Raw genomic sequence first — 24,509 nt, 5'->3', positions numbered from 1 at the left:
GCATGAGGTACAGGTAGCACCGGCGAGTGTTTGACTATGATTTTGGCATTTCCCGTCTCACTGCAAGCGCCAATAATATTCACAAATAATATCTAAAGGTAATGATAGAACGTTTCCTAAATGTTTGGGAATTAGACGCGGAGGCGGAGAGAGCTGATTCGATGTAAAATACACTTTAATTAGGAGAGTTATTTTGTATTGTCATCCATAGTGCTGCGAAGACTACGGAGAGGTTGTGCGCGTCTACACTTTACACTAATCTCTCTCTGCACCATTGACGCGGACATTGACGCACAGAGAGCTTCGACGAACATTCCAGATGCAATTCGAACTATGTACTTCTACGGTTCAATGTCGCGTTCGTTATATTCAGTTTAAGAATTATTTTAGTAGTTTTGGTCACGTCTACGACTCACGAGCCGAACTAAATGCTATTATAGATGCTTTCATGTGGCTGACGAATGTATACACACTGGAGATATTGCATGCCCACTGAGTTTCTCGCCGGATCTTCTCGGTGGGTCGCGATTCCGATCCGGTGGTAGATTCTAAGACGCACTGCTCTTGTTAAAGCTAGTGCTAGCAACGATCTCAGGTTAGAGCTCCGTGAGCTAATCCACTCATTCTGTGAAACTAGTATAACTTTTCGAGGTCACTAGAATAGGTAGGCAAAACAAAAGAGAGATATTCCTGTAAGGAATTAGTTTTTCCGACGGATGTTTTAGCCCTCGTCTTGTTACTAGCGCGGGCTCAGACAGCACCGACCGACCTGCAATGACGTCACTTCCCAAACTCGCGTTTACTGTTTTTAGTTTCTTAGTTTATCTCGCAGTACTCGGGATTATTACCGTCATTATAAAAAGAGATACACTCAATGTGGCTCATGGGCAACGGCAATATAACCAAGCAAAGGTGCCTATTCCATGACTTTATTTTATTTTGTAAGAGAGGGTCTGAATATTCCAAATCAAATTATAGCTGATTCAAAATATTTGGAGAGTTGTTTATGGAGGCGGATTAGCTTTGTCCTTGATATTGCCGATGCCCGTGAGCGACGATGCTAACATATAATCAGTTAGACCGTACGGCCGCCACATTAGACGACACTAAACATCGAAGCGGACACGAAAGAGATTTATAAAGGGAACACTGACTTCTTACTTTTGAAACAAAAATACATTTGAGTGAAGTAGATTCGTAGACACTTGACGCTACATTCAAAATCATCACGCAAGTGTAGACGATTATTTCATGTAATACATATTAAGGATTTTTATTTTAATTAAATTTTCACCAAAACGAAGTACGTATATGTATATAGTATTCCTATTTAAATAAAAATTTCGTATTCAAAATATTTAGTATTAATAATTAATTTTTCATAATCGTGAATCGATTTCGAGATTTTTTAAATTATGTTTACAAATCGATATCTACGTACTATGTACACTTCACTCTCTTCTATTCGCATTAATTTTCGTATTCAAAATATTCGTTATTTGAATTTTATATCATAAAATATGTTTTCAAACAATAGTTCGCTAGATTTTTGTAACAGCAAATATAAACTACGGAAGGGTTAAACTTCAATATATCTACTACTCTGATAATGTAATTACTAAATTTTATTAACATTTGTCCTATAATTTGCTATCCCTTTATTCACTATCGACAAGAGCAGGATGGCACTGAGTTATAGCCCGTTTCGTTTGTGAAGGGACAATACATTTTATTTACATTCATAAGGGAACATTTTTATGACATTTTCAAGTCAAATTTCACACAGTACCGTAAAAGTGAGATAAAAGGTACTATTGAATACTTTTGATGCTTACTAACATTTGTGAAAGTGACGGCGCGCCGGACGCAGTACATCGCGCATCAGACGCAGTACATTGCGTGGCAGACGCGGTACATCGCGGGCCGGACGCGGTACATTGCGCGCCGCTCAGACGAGATCGTCGGGCTCGCCGTGCGGCGCCGCGTAGTGCAGCTCGCGCTCGGCGAGGCACAGCTGACATCAGTCCAGCGCCCCGATGCACTCCGGCTCCTCCCGCACGCACTCCTTGGGGAAGTACCCGGATCTGTTGTCACCCTGTACAATCATTTTAATCTTTTGAGACTCATCGAAACGTAATGCTTATTGAGTCGACATATCATTTCCGTTATACAATTCGGTTTCGACCTCATGACTCAAGGTAGACCGGCAGCGTTCAGTAGTAACTATGTTTCTGTAATATCCGATAATAAGCCGAGATTAGTTGACACCCACTGTATATTCAAATCATTTAAAAGGGCAAGTATTAATATGATTCTTTTTGTAGTTTATAAATGATTTTATGTATTGAAATGATAAGTAAATAGTTTATTCAAAGATTCCTTATTCTTCAACTAGTTCTTTTGTGTCGTTGGATAGCACAAGCATTAATTAAATAATGACCTTATCTAGCGTTCGTCCCTTCCACCAGCCCCGGGAGTCTCCCTCCTTACTGAGCACGAGCACCTTGGAGCCGGGCCGCAGCGCCAGCTGGGAGCTCTCCAGCGGGCGGAAATCGTGGATGACGGTCGCCACCACGCGACGGAACGGCCATCGAAGATTTGAGTTTAAGCTGCGAATCAGAAATAGCGTTTAACATATTGCACTTACAATGTGGCTCTTGATAACACCATTATGGTGTCTATTCTAAACAGATTAGTTATAGATGAAAAGGCAATTAAAGAAAAGTAAATTCACATTCGTTTAATGTATCACTATATTGTTGGAAGATTGTAAACATAATTTCTAAACTATATAATGTCAAAATAGTTCGCCATTTGCTTACTTGTGACGCCACCTTCTTTGCTTTATATACAAGTTTCTACTTTTGCAAATTACTTCCTTTTCTTGTTGTTCTCTTTGAATTAAACCGTTTACAATTTATTTTATTCCGGAGTATTATTTCAACAATAATGCATTACTGTACAGGACGCCCTCCTGTGAGCCTGCACAGGTAAGGTCGTGAAGCAGTAATGCGTTTCGGTTTAAGGTTGGCGTTGTACTGTAAAAACTGAGACTAAGAACTCATGTCTCAAGGTAGGTGACGGCATTTACATTATTGATGTCTATGGGCTCCGGTGATTACTTTCACCAGGTGAGCCGTGAGATCGTCCACCACGTAAAAAAAAGTGTAAGTGTGTAAGACTATATATTGTTAATAAATAAAATAAATGTGTTTTTAAAATAAAACTGTCTTCATATGATCATATTTCGAAAGGGCAATCTTTATGGAATATTTATTTTTTAATATTTATTTTTAATTAATTTATTTATTGAGTTCCCCAGAAAGGACCTAACAAAAATGTACAGTCGTCGAAACTGAACTAACATGTATCTTCCGGTTTCCTGTTTAACTTATGCCCATTTTTACTTCCTTCCCGTTCCATTTTTTTTATACTTAACTTTTAATTAAATTTGTTACTATTGACACGTCTGCGTCACAAAATTAAAACTTATTGGAATTTTACAATAGAACTTGGGTATTGCTACATGACTTTCTGTCCGAAATTAATAAATAACAAATGGAAATGTTATTTGATTACATTACATAGGGATTCTGCTTCCATGGTAATACAATTAAGTCTTTCCTGTTATTTATAACAACTTAATTATATTTAAACAGTTACATAAATTGTTTGTAGATCTTTATATCTGTTACGCTCTCAAAAGATGCTCATTATCCTACCCTTCGAAGTTCTCCGACAGGCTCGTCTTCTCGTAGTAGGAGACCAGTTCCACGACGCTCCGGAAGAAGCGCGACTCCGACAGGAAGTAGTGAGGGATCTGATCGATCGGTTTGCGGCACACTCGCATGTGTTTCACGGTGTTGTCAGTCCTAGAATATAATTGACCAACAATAATTAGGCCATCTGGCCATTTATAATTACATAATTTAATCAGTATATGTGATGCAAGACGTGCGGGGTGTGTGGTGCGAGGGACGTACTTGAGCGAGAGAGCGTAGTGCGTGTCGTTGGCGGGATGCAGCGCGGGATGTGCGGGGTGTGTGGTGCGAGAGAGCGTAGTGCGTGTCGTTGGCGGGATGCAGCGCGAGACGTGCGGGGCGTGTGGTGCGAGGGACGTACTTGAGCGAGAGAGCGTAGTGAGTGTCGTTGGCGGGATGCAGCGCGGGATGTGCGGGGTGTGTGGTGCGAGAGAGCGTAGTGCGTGTCGTTGGCGGGATGCAGCGCGAGACGTGCGGGGTGTGTGGTGCGAGGGACGTACTTGAGCGAGAGAGCGTAGTGAGTGTCGTTGGCGGGATGCAGCGCGGGATGTGCGGGGTGTGTGGTGCGAGAGAGCGTAGTGCGTGTCGTTGGCGGGATGCAGCGCGAGACGTGCGGGGTGTGTGGTGCGAGGGACGTACTTGAGCGAGAGAGCGTAGTGCGTGTCGTTGGCGGGATGCAGCGCGAGACGTGCGGAGTGTGTGGTGCGAGGGACGTACTTGAGCGAGAGAGCGTAGTGCGTGTCGTTGGCGGGATGCAGCGCGAGACGTGCGGGGTGTGTGGTGCGAGAGAGCGTAGTGCGTGTCGTTGGCGGGATGCAGCGCGAGACGTGCGGGGTGTGTGGTGCGAGGGACGTACTTGAGCGAGAGAGCGTAGTGCGTGTCGTTGGCGGGATGCAGCGCGAGACGTGCGGGGTGTGTGGTGCGAGGGACGTACTTGAGCGAGAGAGCGTAGTGAGTGTCGTTGGCGAGATGCAGCGCGGGATGTGCGGGGTGTGTGGTGCGAGAGAGCGTAGTGCGTGTCGTTGGCGGGATGCAGCGCGAGACGTGCGGGGTGTGTGGTGCGAGGGACGTACTTGAGCGAGAGAGCGTAGTGAGTGTCGTTGGCGGGATGCAGCGCGGGATGTGCGGGGTGTGTGGTGCGAGAGAGCGTAGTGCGTGTCGTTGGCGGGATGCAGCGCGAGACGTGCGGGGTGTGTGGTGCGAGGGACGTACTTGAGCGAGAGAGCGTAGTGCGTGTCGTTGGCGGGATGCAGCGCGAGACGTGCGGGGTGTGTGGTGCGAGGGACGTACTTGAGCGAGAGAGCGTAGTGCGTGTCGTTGGCGGGATGCAGCGCGAGACGTGCGGGGTGTGTGGTGCGAGAGAGCGTAGTGCGTGTCGTTGGCGGGATGCAGCGCGAGACGTGCGGAGTGTGTGGTGCGAGGGACGTACTTGAGCGAGAGAGCGTAGTGCGTGTCGTTGGCGGGATGCAGCGCGAGACGTGCGGGGTGTGTGGTGCGAGGGACGTACTTGAGCGAGAGAGCGTAGTGAGTGTCGTTGGCGGGATGCAGCGCGGGATGTGCGGGGTGTGTGGTGCGAGAGAGCGTAGTGCGTGTCGTTGGCGGGATGCAGCGCGAGACGTGCGGGGTGTGTGGTGCGAGGGACGTACTTGAGCGAGAGAGCGTAGTGCGTGTCGTTGGCGGGATGCAGCGCGAGACGTGCGGGGTGTGTGGTGCGAGGGACGTACTTGAGCGAGAGAGCGTAGTGCGTGTCGTTGGCGGGATGCAGCGCGAGACGTGCGGGGTGTGTGGTGCGAGAGAGCGTAGTGCGTGTCGTTGGCGGGATGCAGCGCGAGACGTGCGGAGTGTGTGGTGCGAGGGACGTACTTGAGCGAGAGAGCGTAGTGCGTGTCGTTGGCGGGATGCAGCGCGAGACGTGCGGGGTGTGTGGTGCGAGGGACGTACTTGAGCGAGAGAGCGTAGTGAGTGTCGTTGGCGGGATGCAGCGCGGGATGTGCGGGGTGTGTGGTGCGAGAGAGCGTAGTGCGTGTCGTTGGCGGGATGCAGCGCGAGACGTGCGGGGTGTGTGGTGCGAGGGACGTACTTGAGCGAGAGAGCGTAGTGCGTGTCGTTGGCGGGATGCAGCGCGAGACGTGCGGGGTGTGTGGTGCGAGGGACGTACTTGAGCGAGAGAGCGTATTGAGTGTCGTTGGCGGGATGCAGCGCGGGATGTGCGGGGTGTGTGGTGCGAGAGAGCGTAGTGCGTGTCGTTGGCGGGATGCAGCGCGAGACGTGCGGAGTGTGTGGTGCGAGGGACGTACTTGAGCGAGAGAGCGTAGTGCGTGTCGTTGGCGGGATGCAGCGCGAGACGTGCGGGGTGTGTGGTGCGAGGGACGTACTTGAGCGAGAGAGCGTAGTGCGTGTCGTTGGCGGGATGCAGCGCGAGACGTGCGGGGTGTGTGGTGCGAGGGACGTACTTGAGCGAGAGAGCGTAGTGCGTGTCGTTGGCGGGATGCAGCGCGAGACGTGCGGGGTGTGTGGTGCGAGGGACGTACTTGAGCGAGAGAGCGTAGTGCGTGTCGTTGGCGGGATGCAGCGCGAGACGTGCGGGGTGTGTGGTGCGAGGGACGTACTTGAGCGAGAGAGCGTAGTGCGTGTCGTTGGCGGGATGCAGCGCGAGACGTGCGGGGTGTGTGGTGCGAGAGAGCGTAGTGCGTGTCGTTGGCGGGATGCAGCGCGAGACGTGCGGAGTGTGTGGTGCGAGGGACGTACTTGAGCGAGAGAGCGTAGTGCGTGTCGTTGGCGGGATGCAGCGCGAGACGTGCGGGGTGTGTGGTGCGAGGGACGTACTTGAGCGAGAGAGCGTAGTGAGTGTCGTTGGCGGGATGCAGCGCGGGATGTGCGGGGTGTGTGGTGCGAGAGAGCGTAGTGCGTGTCGTTGGCGGGATGCAGCGCGAGACGTGCGGGGTGTGTGGTGCGAGGGACGTACTTGAGCGAGAGAGCGTAGTGCGTGTCGTTGGCGGGATGCAGCGCGAGACGTGCGGGGTGTGTGGTGCGAGGGACGTACTTGAGCGAGAGAGCGTATTGAGTGTCGTTGGCGGGATGCAGCGCGGGATGTGCGGGGTGTGTGGTGCGAGAGAGCGTAGTGCGTGTCGTTGGCGGGATGCAGCGCGAGACGTGCGGAGTGTGTGGTGCGAGGGACGTACTTGAGCGAGAGAGCGTAGTGCGTGTCGTTGGCGGGATGCAGCGCGAGACGTGCGGGGTGTGTGGTGCGAGGGACGTACTTGAGCGAGAGAGCGTAGTGCGTGTCGTTGGCGGGATGCAGCGCGAGACGTGCGGGGTGTGTGGTGCGAGGGACGTACTTGAGCGAGAGAGCGTAGTGCGTGTCGTTGGCGGGATGCAGCGCGAGACGTGCGGGGTGTGTGGTGCGAGAGAGCGTAGTGCGTGTCGTTGGCGGGATGCAGCGCGAGACGTGCGGAGTGTGTGGTGCGAGGGACGTACTTGAGCGAGAGAGCGTAGTGCGTGTCGTTGGCGGGATGCAGCGCGAGACGTGCGGGGTGTGTGGTGCGAGGGACGTACTTGAGCGAGAGAGCGTAGTGAGTGTCGTTGGCGGGATGCAGCGCGGGATGTGCGGGGTGTGTGGTGCGAGAGAGCGTAGTGCGTGTCGTTGGCGGGATGCAGCGCGAGACGTGCGGAGTGTGTGGTGCGAGGGACGTACTTGAGCGAGAGAGCGTAGTGCGTGTCGTTGGCGGGATGCAGCGCGAGACGTGCGGGGTGTGTGGTGCGAGAGAGCGTAGTGCGTGTCGTTGGCGGGATGCAGCGCGAGACGTGCGGAGTGTGTGGTGCGAGGGACGTACTTGAGCGAGAGAGCGTAGTGAGTGTCGTTGGCGGGATGCAGCGCGGGATGTGCGGGGTGTGTGGTGCGAGAGAGCGTAGTGCGTGTCGTTGGCGGGATGCAGCGCGAGACGTGCGGGGTGTGTGGTGCGAGGGACGTACTTGAGCGAGAGAGCGTAGTGCGTGTCGTTGGCGGGATGCAGCGCGAGACGTGCGGGGTGTGTGGTGCGAGGGACGTACTTGAGCGAGAGAGCGTAGTGAGTGTCGTTGGCGGGATGCAGCGCGGGATGTGCGGGGTGTGTGGTGCGAGAGAGCGTAGTGCGTGTCGTTGGCGGGATGCAGCGCGAGACGTGCGGAGTGTGTGGTGCGAGGGACGTACTTGAGCGAGAGAGCGTAGTGCGTGTCGTTGGCGGGATGCAGCGCGAGACGTGCGGGGTGTGTGGTGCGAGGGACGTACTTGAGCGAGAGAGCGTAGTGAGTGTCGTTGGCGGGATGCAGCGCGGGATGTGCGGGGTGTGTGGTGCGAGAGAGCGTAGTGCGTGTCGTTGGCGGGATGCAGCGCGAGACGTGCGGGGTGTGTGGTGCGAGGGACGTACTTGAGCGAGAGAGCGTAGTGAGTGTCGTTGGCGGGATGCAGCGCGGGATGTGCGGGGTGTGTGGTGCGAGAGAGCGTAGTGAGTGTCGTTGGCGGGATGCAGCGCGGGATGTGCGGGGTGTGTGGTGCGAGAGAGCGTAGTGCGTGTCGTTGGCGGGATGCAGCGCGAGACGTGCGGGGTGTGTGGTGCGAGGGACGTACTTGAGCGAGAGAGCGTAGTGAGTGTCGTTGGCGGGATGCAGCGCGGGATGTGCGGGGTGTGTGGTGCGAGAGAGCGTAGTGCGTGTCGTTGGCGGGATGCAGCGCGAGACGTGCGGGGTGTGTGGTGCGAGGGACGTACTTGAGCGAGAGAGCGTAGTGCGTGTCGTTGGCGGGATGCAGCGCGAGACGTGCGGGGTGTGTGGTGCGAGGGACGTACTTGAGCGAGAGAGCGTAGTGCGTGTCGTTGGCGGGATGCAGCGCGAGACGTGCGGGGTGTGTGGTGCGAGAGAGCGTAGTGCGTGTCGTTGGCGGGATGCAGCGCGAGACGTGCGGAGTGTGTGGTGCGAGGGACGTACTTGAGCGAGAGAGCGTAGTGCGTGTCGTTGGCGGGATGCAGCGCGAGACGTGCGGGGTGTGTGGTGCGAGGGACGTACTTGAGCGAGAGAGCGTAGTGAGTGTCGTTGGCGGGATGCAGCGCGGGATGTGCGGGGTGTGTGGTGCGAGAGAGCGTAGTGCGTGTCGTTGGCGGGATGCAGCGCGAGACGTGCGGAGTGTGTGGTGCGAGGGACGTACTTGAGCGAGAGAGCGTAGTGCGTGTCGTTGGCGGGATGCAGCGCGAGACGTGCGGGGTGTGTGGTGCGAGGGACGTACTTGAGCGAGAGAGCGTAGTGCGTGTCGTTGGCGGGATGCAGCGCGAGACGTGCGGGGTGTGTGGTGCGAGGGACGTACTTGAGCGAGAGAGCGTAGTGCGTGTCGTTGGCGGGATGCAGCGCGAGACGTGCGGGGTGTGTGGTGCGAGAGAGCGTAGTGCGTGTCGTTGGCGGGATGCAGCGCGAGACGTGCGGAGTGTGTGGTGCGAGGGACGTACTTGAGCGAGAGAGCGTAGTGCGTGTCGTTGGCGGGATGCAGCGCGAGACGTGCGGGGTGTGTGGTGCGAGGGACGTACTTGAGCGAGAGAGCGTAGTGAGTGTCGTTGGCGGGATGCAGCGCGGGATGTGCGGGGTGTGTGGTGCGAGAGAGCGTAGTGCGTGTCGTTGGCGGGATGCAGCGCGAGACGTGCGGAGTGTGTGGTGCGAGGGACGTACTTGAGCGAGAGAGCGTAGTGCGTGTCGTTGGCGGGATGCAGCGCGAGACGTGCGGGGTGTGTGGTGCGAGGGACGTACTTGAGCGAGAGAGCGTAGTGAGTGTCGTTGGCGGGATGCAGCGCGGGATGTGCGGGGTGTGTGGTGCGAGAGAGCGTAGTGCGTGTCGTTGGCGGGATGCAGCGCGAGACGTGCGGGGTGTGTGGTGCGAGGGACGTACTTGAGCGAGAGAGCGTAGTGAGTGTCGTTGGCGGGATGCAGCGCGGGATGTGCGGGGTGTGTGGTGCGAGAGAGCGTAGTGCGTGTCGTTGGCGGGATGCAGCGCGAGACGTGCGGGGTGTGTGGTGCGAGGGAGCGTAGTGCGTGTCGTTGGCGGGATGCAGCGCGAGACGTGTGGGGTGTGTGGTGCGAGGGACGTACTTGAGCGAGAGAGCGTAGTGCGTGTCGTTGGCGGGATGCAGCGCGAGACGTGCGGGGTGTGTGGTGCGAGGGACGTACTTGAGCGAGAGAGCGTAGTGAGTGTCGTTGGCGGGATGCAGCGCGGGATGTGCGGGGTGTGTGGTGCGAGAGAGCGTAGTGCGTGTCGTTGGCGGGATGCAGCGCGAGACGTGTGGGGTGTGTGATGCGAGGGACGTACTTGAGCGAGAGAGCGTAGTGCGTGTCGTTGGCGGGATGCAGCGCGAGACGTGCGGGGTGTGTGGTGCGAGAGAGCGTAGTGCGTGTCGTTGGCGGGATGCAGCGCGAGACGTGTGGGGTGTGTGGTGCGAGGGACGTACTTGAGCGAGAGAGCGTAGTGCATGTCGTTGGCGGGATGCAGCGCGAGACGTGCGGAGTGTGTGGTGCGAGGGACGTACTTGAGCGAGAGAGCGTAGTGTGTGTCGTTGGCGGGATGCAGCGCGGGATGTGCGGCGTGATGGGGCCGCACGCGCAGCAGGAACGTGCCGTCCACGCGCCGCTCCAGGCGGGCGGTCGCCGTCTCTCGTCCCATCTCACCCACATACCTAACGAATACAAAGTTAAGAATCAACTACATGTTCTTTATTCGAATATTTTCTATAAACGCAGACGTTTATTTGTTACATGAACAATTAACGTGGATCTCGATTATTGAATTATTATTGGATTGAGTAATGCTTTTTTACAAGGATCTTATAAGAAGTTCTTATCTGTCCTCTACAGCCTGGTAGTATGTGAGGTATAGTACAGTACCACATGTAGTAGTGCAGCGCGTTGTCAGGCTGGTGGTGGTGGGGCGGCAGGGGCGGCGCGGGGGCGAGTCCCCCTCCGCAGCGCCCCGACAGAGCGATGCACTCCTTGTGGGCGCACGCGTTGCACACCGAGCACAGATAGCCCTGCGAGAACATCATGAACTAATCTATAATGTGGAGCTACACCGGTGACAGTGTTGTTAAAACAATTAGGTTTGGGGAGCTAACTAACTTATCTCATAACTTCTCGATCCCAAACAAACACGAAGCATTTATACATATTATAGGACTTTATTAGCTTTATTTCATAATTATTCTCAAACTAGTTAAACTAGTTAAAGTGTAATGCTCTCTTTAGTGTATTATATTGTCCAACATTTTTTAAATAGGGACATTGAAAGGAGATGTTGTACCTATCCTGAACAGCATATTATTATGCCAGATGTGAACATTAACGTAATTATTTAATAAGCAATGCTATCTATTTAGATGAATTTAAAGTACTTAAAGTCCTCATAGATGTTTTTGTGTACCGGATGTCAAAGAACTGCACCATCAAGTCACAGACATCGGTACGTGCTTATTCTCGTCTAGTTAGTATAATAATATGGTTATAGCAAACGAAACACGACAGGAAATCATAGCTTGAACGAGCCTCAGCAGTGACCGTAGCTTCATTAATATTGTAAGTTTATATTCGAATATGCGTGATCACCTGGAATATTCTGCCTTTGAGGAACTTGGAGCAGTGGTGGCACGTGGCGGCCTTCTCGAACGTGTGCAGCACGAACTTGTGGTTCGTACTCCGACAGCCCGCCGGCTCCAGATTATCACTAAAAAAAATTAAACTTATATGACATCATGTTACATAACTCCCGACACGAAATCGAATAGGTTTTAATACGTAAACGATATTTGTTGAAATTAGAGGGACATTGGTGAATGAAACTAAGGTATTATTAAAACAATTTACTATACTGTACTTTTAAATTAAAACTGCTGTTTTTTTATTTATTGCATTGATGGGTGGACGAGCTCACAGCCCACCTGGTGTTAAGTGGTTACTGGAGCCCATAGACATCTACAACGTAAACGCGCCACCCACCTCGAGATATAAGTTCTAAGGTCTCAGTATAGTTACAACGGCTACCCCATTCTTACTGCTGCAGATTCACCAAAAAACTGTCACTTGATCTCTTAGTGTTGAGCGGTTAACATTGAGCCATGAGATAGAAGTTCCGATTATATTTATTATATAGCGGTCATAGAATCAATCGGAATGTGGGTCTACCCGTGCAATCAGACTACGCAATACCACCACCTTAGTTTATAAATTTTACTACTTTGATTTATAACATGCATTTATTAGTTTGACATAAATCAACTTTTTTTTTTATTTACTTAAATGGATGGACGAGCTCACAGCCTACCTGGACTTAAGTGGTTACCGAAGCCCATAAACATCTACAACAGCTGCCTCACCCTTCAAACCGAAACACATTCCTGCTTCACGGTAGTAATAGGCAAGGTGGTGGTACCTACCCATGCGAATTCACAAGTGGTCCTATCACCAACATATCTGTGTAACGGAATATCTTATTGTACTATTCATCTTCACATCAAGACATCCGATTTATTTCATAAAATGTCAAGAACTGATGACAATACAAGTTTCTATAGTCTAACTCACGGAAGTTTTTTTTTTATTGCCCTTGTAGGCATACGAGCATACGACCCACTTGATGGTGAGTGGTTACCGTCGCCCATGGACTTCAGCAATGCCAGGAGCAGAGCCAAGCCGTTGTAAGTGTTAGCTACGTGTTCGGTCAGATGTCGTAGTGCCGGTGGGGAGGTGGATACGAACATGGCGTCCTTGATGGCCTTGACCCACTTCCGCTTGCAGTCGTCGGTGCGCGCGTACAGCGTGTAGGTGGAGTCCTTGGTGCGGCGCACGAGGTAGAAGTGCGCGGCCCAGCGCGCGTCCGTGCGCAGCGCGCGCCGGCTGCTGCCCTCCTCCACGCGGAACTCGGCCAGCCGCACGCCCACGCGGTACAGGTACTGGTTCTCCTGCGTGCAACATTGCCATTATTAGTATAACATTTTTTGACTCTTAAATTTGTCTAAAATTGGAATTACAAAGATACCAAAAAAAAAACTTACACACCGTATATATTATTAAAATTAATATTTAAAAGAAAAATATTTTTATTATACTGATTTCGAGACAAGTGTGTGCTCAATTAAATATGTCACGTTAAATAAAACAAAATTACGCATGTTGCGTTAATTAAAGTTCTAGTTAAATAAAAACTAAGGTGACGTGGACGGCGTTATGCAATTTGTAATAATTAAAAATTAAATCTTATTAAAAAGTATTATATGATCAAACTGACCTTAACGGGTTTGCAGAGAAGCATTAGTTTATCAAAGACAAAAACGTAACGGGTCCTCAGCTTCTGATCTTCATGCGCTTTCACCTTCAGTTCTCCGTCCAGTAACAGACGGCCGTATGCCGCCAGCCCTGCGCCCCCGGCACCTAGCGCTGCGCCTTCCCAGTTTATAATACTGTCCTAATATTGAAAAGCATCTCAATTATTGCTCGTTCCTCCTAGAGTTGATACCAGCTTAACATAATTATATTGAGAGGTGAAAAGCTTTAAACTAAGCTGGACGACATTTTGTTTTATTTTGAACAGTGATATTTTTTTTTCTTACCTATGCTGATAATCTTGATAGGCTATTTCAGCTTCGCCCTAACGTGTAGGTGAGCACACGGGGCTCAAACCGGAGTGTTACTAACACTAGCCCTAGCAAGAGCAGTGCTTCACAGAATCTACCACCGGATCGGAAACGCGACCCACTGAGAAGATCCGGCGAGAAGCTCAGTGGGCTGTGTCTGTGGGTTAATTCACTCGTCGAGTCCTTCATCGCAAGCGACGAATTCGACGAGGACGGTGACCGGCGCTTGTGGCACCTAAAAGCACCGTTAATGGATCGGGAGGATCTGTAATGACGTGTTTTGGGCGACGTCGACCACTGATAATATAGCTATTGCTCAGGTCGATGAGGAACGATGGCCAGTCACCATCAGGTAGCGCATCGGCTCGTCTGCCCCCAACGATAACGAAGAGTACAAGCCATAGACACAACACAATAATGAACTTCGGCTTAGCGAAGGCACAGCAGTAACTGAGCCCGGTACCTGCACGTTGGCCAACAGCGTCAGCACCTCGCTGTCTCGTTTCACCTCGTTGATGTACTGCGCGACGTCGACCATGGCTTCCTTCGCTCGCTCCAGTCCTCGGAACTCTTCATGATTCTAAAATACATTTGAACTGTTATCAGTGACGTAACGATCTAAGCCCGCGCCCGGCGCACAATATCTTTTTAGACCCCCCACCCCTATCCTTTTTATTTACGAATTAACATTTATTATATTACACATAAAATAAATAAAAATTAGCTATTTTTGGTTTTGCGGACCATTTGGCACCTCTTTGTGAGTAAACGCCCAGGGCATGATGACAACCCCCTCCGCTACGCCACAACTTTTATACAGGTGTAGCAGAAGCGTCTCTAATATCGAGTAGTAATGTAAAGAGCATTGTAAGTCACAAGCTTGGTATGTGTCATTAAGATTTATTTTTAATCTTTTTCCTTTTGTTCCTTATTAAATTTATTAGTTAGACTAGTTTAGAAAGATTTACACAGTGATATTTTTAACAGAAATTCATGCAATTTGTAGGATGTTTAATGAAATTCTCCGTGTCTCTGAGATTAGCGAGTAATATCCAGTGGTGCGGCTGTATAGGGTCTGCACGTGATCTGATCACAATTGACAAGTTTAGGTTAGGTAGAGCTACACGGCAAGTCATCAGTGTCTGCACACTGTGCGACAGGACGTTACTGAGCTTACCGGTTGCGTTTCATGCACAAGTTTGTCTAGCAGCAAATGATATTTGAGCACCCTCTGCATCGGCACGGACAGTATGTCTCTCAGCTGTATCCGGCCGTCGCTGTGCTCTTTCTGACATTTCTGTAAAAAATAACATACAAAAAACACCATTACCGCTACAGTTTATCTATATATTAATAAGTGAAGCAAAAACTTCGTACCCCTTTTTACGAAAATTGCGCGGATGGAGGAGTATGAAATTTCCCATATTTATAGAGAATATAGAGGAGTGCATAATGCTAATACTTTTTTTTAATTATGCATTTCAAATTCATAAAAAAAACCTTATTGCTAAAATCTGTGGTCAAATTGAGAATGTCTATAACGTAGACTTGGCGAAATCTTCGAATCGAATTTCGATCACTAGGGGAGCACTAGTTTATATAAATACTCGTCAGCGCTTGATTTCGATTAGCAAAAAGACGGTCAAGGTTTAAGGTTTTAAATTCAAGGGATCCAAAAATATTCGTGTGTTGCGTTTTCCGGAAACTCATAGCAGACTTAATCATTTTTTTACTTAGACTTAGTAATTTTTTTTTAATCTTGCTCCTTCTTGAAGAATTTTTGCATTTCATTCAGAATGCTGAGTTATCCATTCCGCTAATGCAGTAACATATCCTACTAATAATGAGAGAGAGCTCTCACCGCTAATTGCTTATTGAAGGTGTTATCCTTGGCGTCGAGCAGCTTGAGTGTGTCCTGGGCGTGCGTGAGGTTCGAGCAGTAGTCCCCGTACAGCAGGAGCTTCTCCCGCCACGCGAGGAACACGTCCGCGAGCCGCGGGGCGCCGCTGCCGGGCACGCACGCTTCCGTCGCCAGCTTCAACTGGCGCAGCAGTCCGGAGTGGATCTCGTACAGCTCCTATACATTCGACATTATGTACTAAAGCCATGCATGCAGCAGAGATGCGAATGTTGCGATGGATGTGTGGAGTAACGATAATGGATAGAAAACGGAATGAATATGTTAGAGGAAGTCTGAAAGTGGCACCTGTGACAGAGAAGCTAAGAAGTTTGGAATGATTATGGCCCAATATTCTGATCAAATTAACCAAAAAAAATTATATTTTAATATTTTGTTTGGCTTACTATAAAGTGTTTTTTTTTCAAGTTATTCAACTATATTGTGTGCATAGATAGATAGGCACAGTTACTGGAGCAAGATATCGCAATCCGAAAGCTAAATAGTCTTGATTCATGGCGAGAGCGATGAAATCTCTATAACCATGCAGAAATTTCAAACCGGTAAAAATCAGGGAATGCGATGATATCAATGATGATATCAACACGTTCTATGCTCTGCACTGAATCCAAGAACTGGGAAAAAGGGTTGGGGGAGGGAAATTCCTTGCAGTTATTAACCGGTTGAGTGGGACAGTTGTTATGCAGTAAATTTAGTGGTAGAGGCTTAATGCCAGATGGGCCGTGAGCTCTATCACACATCTAACGCAATTAAAAAATATTAACAACTGTTTTTTTTATATTTTACAAAAGGGGAATAAGAAAAGAACAGTTCGTTCAGTTGTTAATATTATTTGGGGAATACGTATTATTCAATCGTAAACTAATTCGTTACTCGACCGAAAAACATTGCTAATTGATTACACGCTTTAAGAAAAGGTGTTAGTTCGATTTTGGCGTTTCTCGCGTAGTTAATTCCGTGTTTGTTATTTATAAAGACCCTCTTAGTTCTTTCTGAATGGAAAGAAACGGAAATCTGATTAAATACGTTTTACTATAATTAGACGGTAGTTAGCAAAATCTCCAAATATATAAGACAACTTAGTCATCAGTGAAAATAATGAAATTAAATTATTAAAACCGCCCCGCCTATTTCTGCCGTGAAGCAGTAATGCGTTTCGGTTTGAAGGGTGGGGCAGCCGTTGTAACTATACTGAGACCTTAGAACTCATATCTCAAGCTGGGTGGCAGCATTTACGTTGTAAATGTCTATGGGCTGCAGTAACCACTTAACACCAGGTGGGCTGTGAGCTCGTCCACACATCTGTGCAATAAAAAAAGTTATCGTAAAAGTAATTTTAATTGTTCAATACACGGTACACGTATATTGATATCAGCTATGTCATTATTTACTTAGAAAAAAATACCGATCCTAAGATTTCATCTTGGGCGTGGTCATGTAACTAGAAGTCTTAAATAATGAGATTGATTTCTCACCTTAATCCCAAAGAATATTCCTTGTAGGTCCTGCGGCTTCAAATACGGCATAAGCGGCCTCATAAAATGTTGTATTATTTTGCTCAAAACATCCACGTAATTGCTTTCAGTATCTACAAGTTCCCTAATGACATAGTCCCTCTTCTCCAAGCTGTGTGAAGATGTCGCTAGCTGTAAATCACATTTACCATTTTGATTTCACATGCATTCGGAATCAAGAATAAAAATGTTTATTCACTAAAAATGCAATATTTACAAAAACTACGCGCAATGCATTCCAGGAACGTAATCACTGAAGATCTGGCAACACTCACCATAGACAAAATTGTTTTAACATTCAAAAATAAACTAGTTTTAAACAAACGGTATTTATCTGGGCATATATAGAAATTAATAATTCGGTAGATTTTTTTCCGTAAGACGATAATTGGTAATTAAGTTCAGATCATTAGTGAATACGTAATCAGCTCAATAAAAAATACGACTTTATAATTCGGTAATACATTCGACAAGACTCGGAAACAAATCTCTACTGCATAGCGTTAAATGTGACACAAAACTAATAAACTACCGGCGAAAAAAAACAGTCTCGGTCCGAGGAATAAACGTTGCATGAATAATTCAGTGCGGGCCAGAAGATTTTCCAACTTTTACTTGTTACCGCGTCTAGAATTTGATTGAGCGAGAATTTCTAGGTACAAATCTGATTCGTCGACTTTCTTTGAACGTTTTTGATTTTTATTATTATTTGAAATGCGATTGACATTTGTGTTTTTGTTATTTATTAAATGAATTAGATTTTCATTCATCGCGATTATTTCTCGACCGTACGTACACGTACCTACCGAAAAAACAGGCAATGCAAAATGATAATATTGAAAAAAAAAACAAAAAAAGAGGAAACCCATCGTACTGTGTGCAAAGTGCGGGTCGGCGTAGCGAATTCCCTGTTGTTCTTGACCGCGCAGAGGTCGTGGTAGATCTCCTCGTCGTGTATGCGAGCGCAGTAGCTGGAGTACTCACCGACGTCGGCTCCCAGCGGGGCGCACGCCTCGCCGCTGCGCACGCACCGACAACGTTACGACACGATCGTAAACCACACACCACACCGCTTTACATTCATTAATATCCAAAATTACGGATATAATATATGGAAATGTAAACGAGACAAACTATGATGAATGATCACAATTTGACATCGTTATTTAGTTCAAAGCCATCGCGATCTATACGAGATTTTAATCTGAACCTGATTTCACTTTAACAAGTATCGTAGCTAATTAGGTAAAATTGTTTCGTCTTTGTCAATTTGTTTGTTTTTTAACGCGGTAGTACTAAACAGAATCGGAAAACTTAAGTAAATGAAATAGTAACTAGCAGATTTACGATGAAAACTATTGCTCTTGTTTAACTGAATAGTGAAAAAAAGCGACTGCTTCTCTATTTGTTTTTTTTTATCAATGAGGGATTACTGGTGGACCAGAGGCCTATCCAGTTTCACGAGGACAGTTCGGCGAGCAAAGGCTCAGCCAAGGGCTGGGATTTGCTAACAACTGCCCGAGCGCCTCCAAAGGAGACTTAACAGCTCAAGAGCAACTGCTTCGCAAAGGAATCTACTACCGGACCGGAATCGTGACCCGCTGAGAAGATCCGGCGAGAAACTCAGCGGGGTGATGCATGGGTTATTTATGATGTGTACTATACTCGCCGCTTAATAAATTTACATATAGGAGATATGTTTGTTATATAAGCATAATCAGTTATTGATTGTTATATATGGTCAGATATGTTTGTCTGCGAAATTTATTTCGCCTCAGCTGTCTGATTGTCGCTCGCATGACGAGTTATACTAAACTCTCCACGTTCGGAGGTTAACACGCTACTGTACTTGTACAAGTGCAAATCTGAGCAAAAATAGTTCCAAGTAAGGCTCATCTGATAAGAGTATTATATTTATAGACTAAGCTAAAAGTTGATTCGTTTTAATTATAATCCGTTTACTTAGAGATTTTGAAGATTATCTAATTGAGCAATGGATTCTGTAAAAATAGTATCAAGGTACCAAAGCCGGACTTTTATATTGAATTTGTTCCGGCAGTAATAATAGTATTGGTATTTTTCTGATTTTCTAAACTTTATAAATTGATAAGTAGTACCTTAATTTTATATAATTATGACGAAACTTTCATTCATAATATTATATATTTATTAAAATTCAAATCCAATTTCAAAATAATTTATTTCAACTTAGATGTCAGTATGACACACTTGTTGAATGTCAAAATAAAAATAACAATGTTAACTCTACCACCGGTTCCAAAAAAAGCCACAGTCCTGAGAAGAACCGGCGAAACAAACTCAGCGGGCTTTTTCTTTTTTTAGTTTTTCTCAAATATTTTCTTTTTTCTTAAATAAATAAACATATTTACAATAAAGGAAAAAACAAGTCATAAAATACCATTAAAAATAATAATAATAATAATAATGAAAAATTAAAAGGCCAGGAGCGAACGCCTCATTCATTATGAACTTCTAAATTTATTATTTCATTTAAACAAATATATGTAGGTATTTGGTAGTAATTGGTTTACGATCGGGTCATCAAGCAATCGCTTACCGTCATAAACAGTAATTCAAAAGCTTATAATCATGCGAGGTTATAATAGTAGTGAAAAAAAAAAACACGCGGCTTCTAAATAGACTTTTAAAATCCAAACATCTACATGCCATCATCACTTTCGTTGTGCGTACATATTCTAGATAATATGATCGCAGACATGTGTCGGACCTATCGCTTTATCACTCACTTACAGGGGTCAGCGATAAGACACAATGTTATAAATTTAAGAGCTTTAGATATACGTGTTCATCTTTAACCACGCTTGTAGTTCCATTTCATCTTTACCACGGTAGTCCTGAGAGGCTATGCCAGTGTAATCGAGCGAATGAGTGAGCTTACGGGGCTCAAACATGACAACGTTGCTAACCATAACCCTACCAAGAGCAGTGATTCGCAGAATCTACCACCAGATTAGAAAAGCGATCCACTGAAAAGATCCGGCGAGAAACTCAGTGGGCTGTCTCTGGGTTAATTTACTCGCCGAGTCCTTCGTCTCAAGCGACGGGTTCGACGAGAACGATGACCAGTGCTTGAGGTATCTAAAAGCACCGTTAGTGGATCGGGAGGATACGATATGACGTGTTTTGGGGTGACGTCAACTGTTTAACATTCGGTCCGCAGGATCGGCAAAGGGCTGTGACCGCTGTTGCGTTGCGTTGCAGTTTGATAACTATTTTATGTTTGAATTCAATTTCCCATCGAGAAGCATGCAGGGATATTAACGATATAGGTACAGAGTACGAAATCTGTTTGAATTTAGACATTATTATTCCGTGTTGCATAATAGCGATGCTCTAACATGTTTGGTATGTGTGTAAGGGTTTATTTGTGGCGTAAACATAGCTTGTTTACGTTCGATTATGTTTGGCGGTTTTCCGTGCTATTTTTAATAGGAATACATTCAGTACCGGAGTTTTAGATAGATGCTTTCGAGTATCGGGAAATTTCTCAATTTCAAAACCGACATTTTTCTTTTATGTATTAAAAATGTGGTTTCCATTGGCGATAAAAAGAGTGAATTAAAAAAAATGCACATTTACAAGATATTAAGATAACATTTACATTGTCGTCTTCAATGATCCGAGTAAAAGACGACGTGTGTGTTCAACATAAAATATAGCCTTCATCGTCGCATCAGAAATTTTCATATATTTTTCTCAAATCACATAGATAATGTGGCATTTATCTACTTCCATACTTTACGCCTAAAACTTAAGTTCTTTAATAGAAAAAAAGAAATTCGGTTGAGAAAAGAAGGAAAACCTTTTTTTTTTTTTTTTTCGGGTAGAGGGCCGAACCTCCTACGAGGTCCCCGCGCAAAAGGGGCGCGCGGGGTATGTGAGACTCAACGATCTGCATGGTGTTGTGAGCAGACCGCGGGCCCAAGGATTTTAGGACCCACCCACTAAACGACTCCCCTGCACTCTTACACCCGACGTCCGATCCCCTCCGAGGTCAGAACCCGGATGAGGTAGGGGGGCTACCGCGGTCAACACTACAACCAGACGGCGCGGCTCACCCCAAGGACGCCCAGCCGACGCAGCCTTCGAGGCGAATCGAAGGCTCTGAAACGTCGGCCGTCTCGGTACGGCAGCCCGTCGGGCCGCCCAGACGGTGCCGCTGGTGTCCCGGAATACCCCGCTGGACCAGAACCAGCCTGCCGGGTCGGGACGCGATACACCGTCAACCGGTCGCTCTATTCACTCCACGGCAGCGCGCTAGAGTGCTGGTAGCGCGCCGCGCGGCCTCACCCCCTCAGGTCCCCCCGGTGAAGGTCAAGCCTTCACCGGGGGGAGGCCGCCACCTACAGAAAGAAGGAAAACCTGATAATTAATTGTTTTCTTTACACACACGGTAGACAGCGGCTTGGCTCTGCCCCTAGCGTTCCTGAAGTCCATGGGCGACAGTAATCATTCACCATCACGTGGGCCATATACTAGACTGCCTACAAGGGCAATAAAAAAACACACACACACGAACGCGTGCAAGAACGCAAGCACACACGCACTCTCTCACACACACGCAAGCACACTTTCTTTAAAGATACCGCAAAAAATTGTCGAGCTTATCGCGTCAATATTAATAAAACAGTCAGCGGGAAACGAATCATTTCAGTGCCACGTTACGTCACTGGTATTTATTTGTCTCAGATTATTACGGAAATAATTCCTTGAAATGCCTTAACGACTTTATATCACAACATATTGCATTTTATAACAAAATTAATTTTTAGAGATAATAGCAAAGGATCGAAAAAAATGTGTCTTTAACGACCTACATTTTATTATCAATTCTAAGATAATGTGTATACACTTTTTTTTAGACAGCCCAGAGAAGAAATCAGATTATTAAAATCTGTTTCAAGATTTCTTATCAGGTCACTATACATTGTTCATTCAAATGAATTCCAAATAAATATTTCATAACGGTATTAGGTATTTGAAAACGGTATAAAATATTTACATTCATTTACAGTATCCATACCGCATTCCCGTTTTCCATCCATTGATATTTAAGCCAATGCGTTCTATGTACTACTCTAGCAAATTAAAGAGGGAAGCAGGTCATCATGGCTCAAAGCAAAATCATCATATAGAACACCCAAACTTTTGAAGCCAAATTTTTGCAGCCAGTGGGAAATGAATTGTCATTTTATAGTGGTACTAAATTCATTGTATTCCTAATAATAGATTTGGTTTAAGCTATTAAAATTAAATATTGGCTTTTCATTTTTTTTTAATAGTCTTAGTATATATCAGTATTCAATTCCATCTTCTGAGAAAAAATTCCATTTGACTCTAATATGACAGTGATGCCTTGTTGTAGTAGTTGAGCATTGAATAAGATGGTCTTTGATTAAGATAAATTTGCTTCATTTCTAAACGAGTTTTGTTTTTGTATTATTATAGCCAATTTTGAACAAATAATCCTATAAAATACAGTTCATCTCTCAAGCTGGCGAGCACCAAGTCTACACAATTGTATAGCCACCTCGGGCATGGCCGATGTGAATTTGACGTAGCACAAGTCCTCGTATATCTCTTCAACTCTGTCCTCACAAGTAGCACTTGGTATGGTGAATTGCACCCAGGGCGCATCTGCTGCCGGCAGCGCCATACTGTCAGGCGTGTATGGTGGGGGCATATCGATAGAATTTCCTTCTCTACATGTTATCATTTCAACCCTTGGAATCCAAAAAAATTATACTTTTAATTGGAGTTTTAGTAAAAGATTAGGGCAATAGAACATTTGAAAATGTTTCATAACTTATTCTTTGATATTCATAACATACTGTAATTGTTTCACAACATAAATACTCACACAGACTGCAGATCTTTATATATATCCTCCTCGGATTGAGTTCTATGTGCTGAGAAGGGCCTGAAAAACATTTCAATTTAAACGAAAGAGAAATGTAGGCTTTCGCTTTAAAGTAGGGTTAAGTCGAAGAAAATGCTTCAAGGCACTTAATTATCATTTTATATTATATTTAATATTTAATTACAGCTCACTTAGCTTGTTGTTTCCAACAAGTAACACAGTAGAGTAACCAGTTTTAGTAAGTTTTCGTGTCACAATTGTAAACAGCAGTTTACAGGCCTCAGTAGTCTAAATAAAAAATTGTAATAATAACTGTTTATTTAATTGGTATTTGAGGATAATGTAACAATACTAATAAATTATAGTTTAGATACATTGTGATTATTTAAGATTACTCATCTTGTACACTATTATTATATTTTACACAGAACAACGAAATTCTATAATTATGTAATTCATATATAATTATTGTTTACACAGTCTACATTTGTTATTTTTGTTTTTATTTTTACCTTGTGTAGTATGAGTAAGAATAATGTATATGAGTAATAAAATTAAATGAACTCACGTAATGCTGTTAGCGAGAACTTTAGGACACTGGCTAAGCTTAGCAAGTGTACATAAAACCCGATGAAAATTCGACAGTTCAAACAGCATTGATGGATCAAAAAGATCAGTTTCTCGTAGTTCAAATACTTCATGGCATGTCCTTAAGAAGACTTTGATGTTGCGAAGACACAAGAACTGAAGGCAAAAACTTTTTATTTTCATAACTTTACATTTATTGTGTTGTATGATTTTTTTTCTGCTATTATTTGCTATTTAAAAAAAATCAGCATTTAAAGTTCTAGCAGGGGATATTACTTTAGAGTAATTACACAAAACATGTAATGTCTACAGTTATCAATCATTCAGTGGGCATTAATATTAACTTATGAATGGCCCGTACACAAACTGCATGTGTTCATTCAACTTTCAATTTACGATGCAGATAACACCTCTAACACATTCAGTGCCCTCTCCTATACTATCCTAATTATGAATGGAATTATACAATCCAACACACAGTATGAATGCATAATTAATAATATACAATTTTAAATGTGATTTATTTATAATTTAGAATGCAACCATAGTGCTTAGCTTTACTTTGCACTCAATATTAATAGGGTTTGTTTTTTAGGTATATTGATATTTTATTTAAAATAATAATAAAGTATTTTAACAAATGGAATTAAAATATTACTTAACCATTAAATATATAGGCCGAAGTGCATTCATAAAACAGAATTAAAAAACATTTAATTTGAAGGTCGCTAAGATTTGATTACCTGCGCCATTTGAGGTCTCTGATTGACGTCCTTCATGTCGATGCATCCCGGATGTAGTACGTTCAAGAGATTGCAAAGAAGCACACCGTCGCGTAATGTATACGCCAAGTCGTGAATGGTGCTAGTTTCCCAATTTGCCTTATGGTCGGGACGCAGCAACCCACATCTTGTAAGCCAAGACGCGCAATCGCGCCACAGTTCCTCACCGCCCGAAGCCATGTTTTACACAAACTTGACGAAACACATCGATGATACACGCACGAACCAGTGGTTTTTAATCCTCAACGAGCCATAACTATGCGAGGGTTAATTGTTAATTGACTTCCGAAACACAAATTGATACAACATTCAATCAGCCAGCCAGCAACAGTCCGTCAGCTTTCTTAGCGGCCAATGCCAACACTGGCAATATCTGCGAAAATGAGTAAGCGCTCTACAAAAGAAGCAA

General features: G+C 45.9%; 1 protein-coding gene across 3 annotated transcripts; it reads right to left on the bottom strand.

Annotated features, from left to right (window-relative positions):
• Nucleotides 1–302: 302 nt before the first annotated feature.
• On the bottom strand, nucleotides 303–24,472 carry Vav (Vav guanine nucleotide exchange factor). Of its 3 annotated transcripts, XM_089733130.1 has the most exons (17): nucleotides 24,062–24,429; nucleotides 23,299–23,474; nucleotides 22,731–22,790; nucleotides 22,401–22,593; nucleotides 17,703–17,847; nucleotides 16,790–16,960; nucleotides 15,258–15,473; nucleotides 14,574–14,693; nucleotides 13,860–13,976; nucleotides 13,051–13,227; nucleotides 12,522–12,724; nucleotides 11,373–11,490; nucleotides 10,659–10,801; nucleotides 10,304–10,450; nucleotides 3,723–3,872; nucleotides 2,441–2,609; nucleotides 303–2,095 (listed from the first exon to the last, which is right to left on the bottom strand). In XM_089733130.1, exons 4-17 carry the CDS (start codon nucleotides 22,505–22,507, stop codon nucleotides 2,021–2,023), a joined length of 2,058 nt encoding a protein of 685 aa, XP_089589256.1. In that variant the 5' UTR covers nucleotides 22,508–22,593; nucleotides 22,731–22,790; nucleotides 23,299–23,474; nucleotides 24,062–24,429; the 3' UTR covers nucleotides 303–2,020. The 3 variants fall into 3 exon arrangements, with proteins under 3 accessions (XP_089589256.1, XP_089589254.1, XP_089589255.1); XM_089733128.1 differs by lacking the exon at nucleotides 17,703–17,847 and having other exon boundaries at nucleotides 24,062–24,472; XM_089733129.1 differs by lacking the exon at nucleotides 22,401–22,593 and having other exon boundaries at nucleotides 24,062–24,472.
• Between the last annotated feature and the right edge of the window lie 37 nt (nucleotides 24,473–24,509).

The sequence above is a fragment of the Bombyx mandarina genome, chromosome 15 (assembly GCF_030267445.1).
Source record: "Bombyx mandarina strain Sakado chromosome 15, ASM3026744v2".
NCBI lineage: Eukaryota > Metazoa > Arthropoda > Insecta > Lepidoptera > Bombycidae > Bombyx > Bombyx mandarina.
The sequence above is the reverse complement of the archived record's forward strand: the minus strand, read 5'-3'. Positions and strand labels throughout refer to the sequence as shown.

Excerpts from the sequence above, each read along its gene's own strand:
- Vav (XM_089733128.1), bottom strand. The coding sequence starts at position 24,280 with ATGGCTTCGGGCGGTGAGGAACTGTGGCGCGATTGCGCGTCTTGGCTT. Across the intron at positions 13,977-14,573 it reads TTGTGCATGAAACGCAACCG|AATCATGAAGAGTTCCGAGG; the intron begins GTAAGCTCAGTA and ends AATGTATTTTAG. Across the intron at positions 11,491-12,521 it reads AAGGCCATCAAGGACGCCAT|TGATAATCTGGAGCCGGCGG; the intron begins GTTCGTATCCAC and ends AATTTTTTTTAG.